The 1,679-nt window shown below is 50.3% G+C and overlaps 1 protein-coding gene across 2 annotated transcripts in view; it reads right to left on the bottom strand.

Moving 5' to 3' along the window:
- The window catches only part of CHID1 (chitinase domain containing 1), a 36,983-nt gene extending 36,412 nt beyond the window's left edge, over positions 1 to 571 (bottom strand). Inside the window, exon 1 of one of the 2 annotated variants that reach the window (XM_008588578.1) lies at positions 419 to 571. In XM_008588578.1, coding sequence (XP_008586800.1) covers positions 419 to 538 — 120 coding nt within the window. In that variant the 5' untranslated portion in view covers positions 539 to 571. The remainder of the gene's footprint in view (positions 1 to 418) is intronic. The other variant, XM_008588577.1, reaches the window with a different exon arrangement.
- Between the last annotated feature and the right edge of the window lie 1,108 nt (positions 572 to 1,679).

The raw sequence follows: 1,679 nt of genomic DNA, 5'->3' as shown, positions 1-1,679 counted from the left end.
ATAGGACAAAGGCCATGACGCAACACAGCTTGTGGGCACGAATATTCAAGAATGTGACAACGGAGGGCTAAGAGTGCAGGTGTTAAAAGCAGGAGGTGGAAGAAAGATGGAAATGGTCACAAGAGAAGCCCCAAGTGGGGCAGTGGGAACACCAAAGAGCATGCCCGCCCACCCTCAGAATCTGGCTCCAGAGGCTGCTCACTCAGAGGCCTTGACTGGCCAGAGCCCCAGAGCCGCACAGGCCACCTACCTGCCTGCCCACAGCTGGCTCATCAGCTGGTGGCTCGTAAGCCAGCTGCATGAGGAGTCAAGCCCCTCTAACCTCCTGATTCATAGGCCCCGGCCTGGCTGGAGGGAGAAGAGTGTGACGGGTCAGCCCCTGGCCAGTGTGGTCACCTCGTTTCCAGGATACCCCTACCTTTTCCAGCAGCGTCTTTGAGGCAGCTTTTTTGGCATCTGACTTTGACAGGGTAGCATGAACAGAGCTGCAGGCTAGAGCCAGCCAGAGGATGTTGAGGGGTGTCCCCATGGTCAGCATATCACAGCAGGATCTAACCTCCAGGTCCAGGGGGCTGCAGAAGGAACAAAGTACATGGAGGCTCCCAGCAGGGAAATGCAGCATGGGGCATACATACCCTCTGCTGATGGAAGCACTTGTCTTAATAGGGCCTGGGTCTTTCATGGCACTTGCTGGGCCTCGATCCAGGTCAAGTGGCGGCCAGGATCAAGTCTCCAGCACTTGGGCCACCTGTTCCTCTCAGACACCCAGAAATGAGCTTCCTCATTGCCAGCTATAAAGCCTTTCCCCACTGCCCAAGGCCACCGTGACCATAGCTGGCCATCTAGGAAAACCTTGGCTCCCACCTCCTGCTCAAACTCCCCCAAATCCCAGCCATGGTAAAGCTTAAGTGTACAATAACAGAGCCACAGAAAGTACTAGAAAATATGGACACCTATGTAAGTAACCTCAGGGTGGAGAAGACTTTTCTAACTATATCAGTAGGAGAGATTATAAAAGAAAATACCGTTAGAGTTCACTACACAAAAATGTAAAATTTCTATTTAGGAAACAAAAAAGCAAATTTAAAAACAAACAATAAACCAGAAAAAAATATGTGGAACATACTTGACAATGAATTTCTACCAATCATCTATCCACAGCATGCAAAGAAACCTCACAAATCAAGAAAAGACAGACATTCCAATAAAAGATGTCCCGGGGGCCGGCCCGTGGCTCACTCGGGAGAGTGTGGTGCTGATAACACCAAGGCCCCGGGTTCGGATCCCATATAGGGATGGCCGGTTCGCTCACTGGCTGAGCGTGGTGCTGACAACACCAAGTCAAGGGTTAAGATCCCCTTACCGGTCATCTTAAAAAAAAAAAAAAAGGGCAAAAACAGTTTCCCCGAAAAAAAAAAAAAGATGTCCCGGGGGCCGGCCCGTGGCTCACTCGGGACAGGGCGGGGCTAATAACACCCAGGCCCCGGGTTCGGATCCCATATAGGGATGGCCGGTTCGCTCACTGGCTGAGCGTGGTGCTGACAACACCAAGTCAAGGGTTAAGATCCCCTTACCGGTCATCTTTAAAAAAAAAAAAAAAAAAGAAAGAAAAGAAATGAGCAAATCAGCTTCACCAGCAATCAAAGAAATGAACACTGAAATAAGATGGCATTGCCACC

The sequence above is a fragment of the Galeopterus variegatus genome, unplaced genomic scaffold (assembly GCF_000696425.1).
Source record: "Galeopterus variegatus unplaced genomic scaffold, G_variegatus-3.0.2 Scaffold4911, whole genome shotgun sequence".
Classification (NCBI taxonomy): Eukaryota; Metazoa; Chordata; class Mammalia; order Dermoptera; family Cynocephalidae; genus Galeopterus; species Galeopterus variegatus.
Note: the sequence above shows the minus strand (reverse complement) of the source record. Positions and strands in the feature narration are given on the sequence as shown.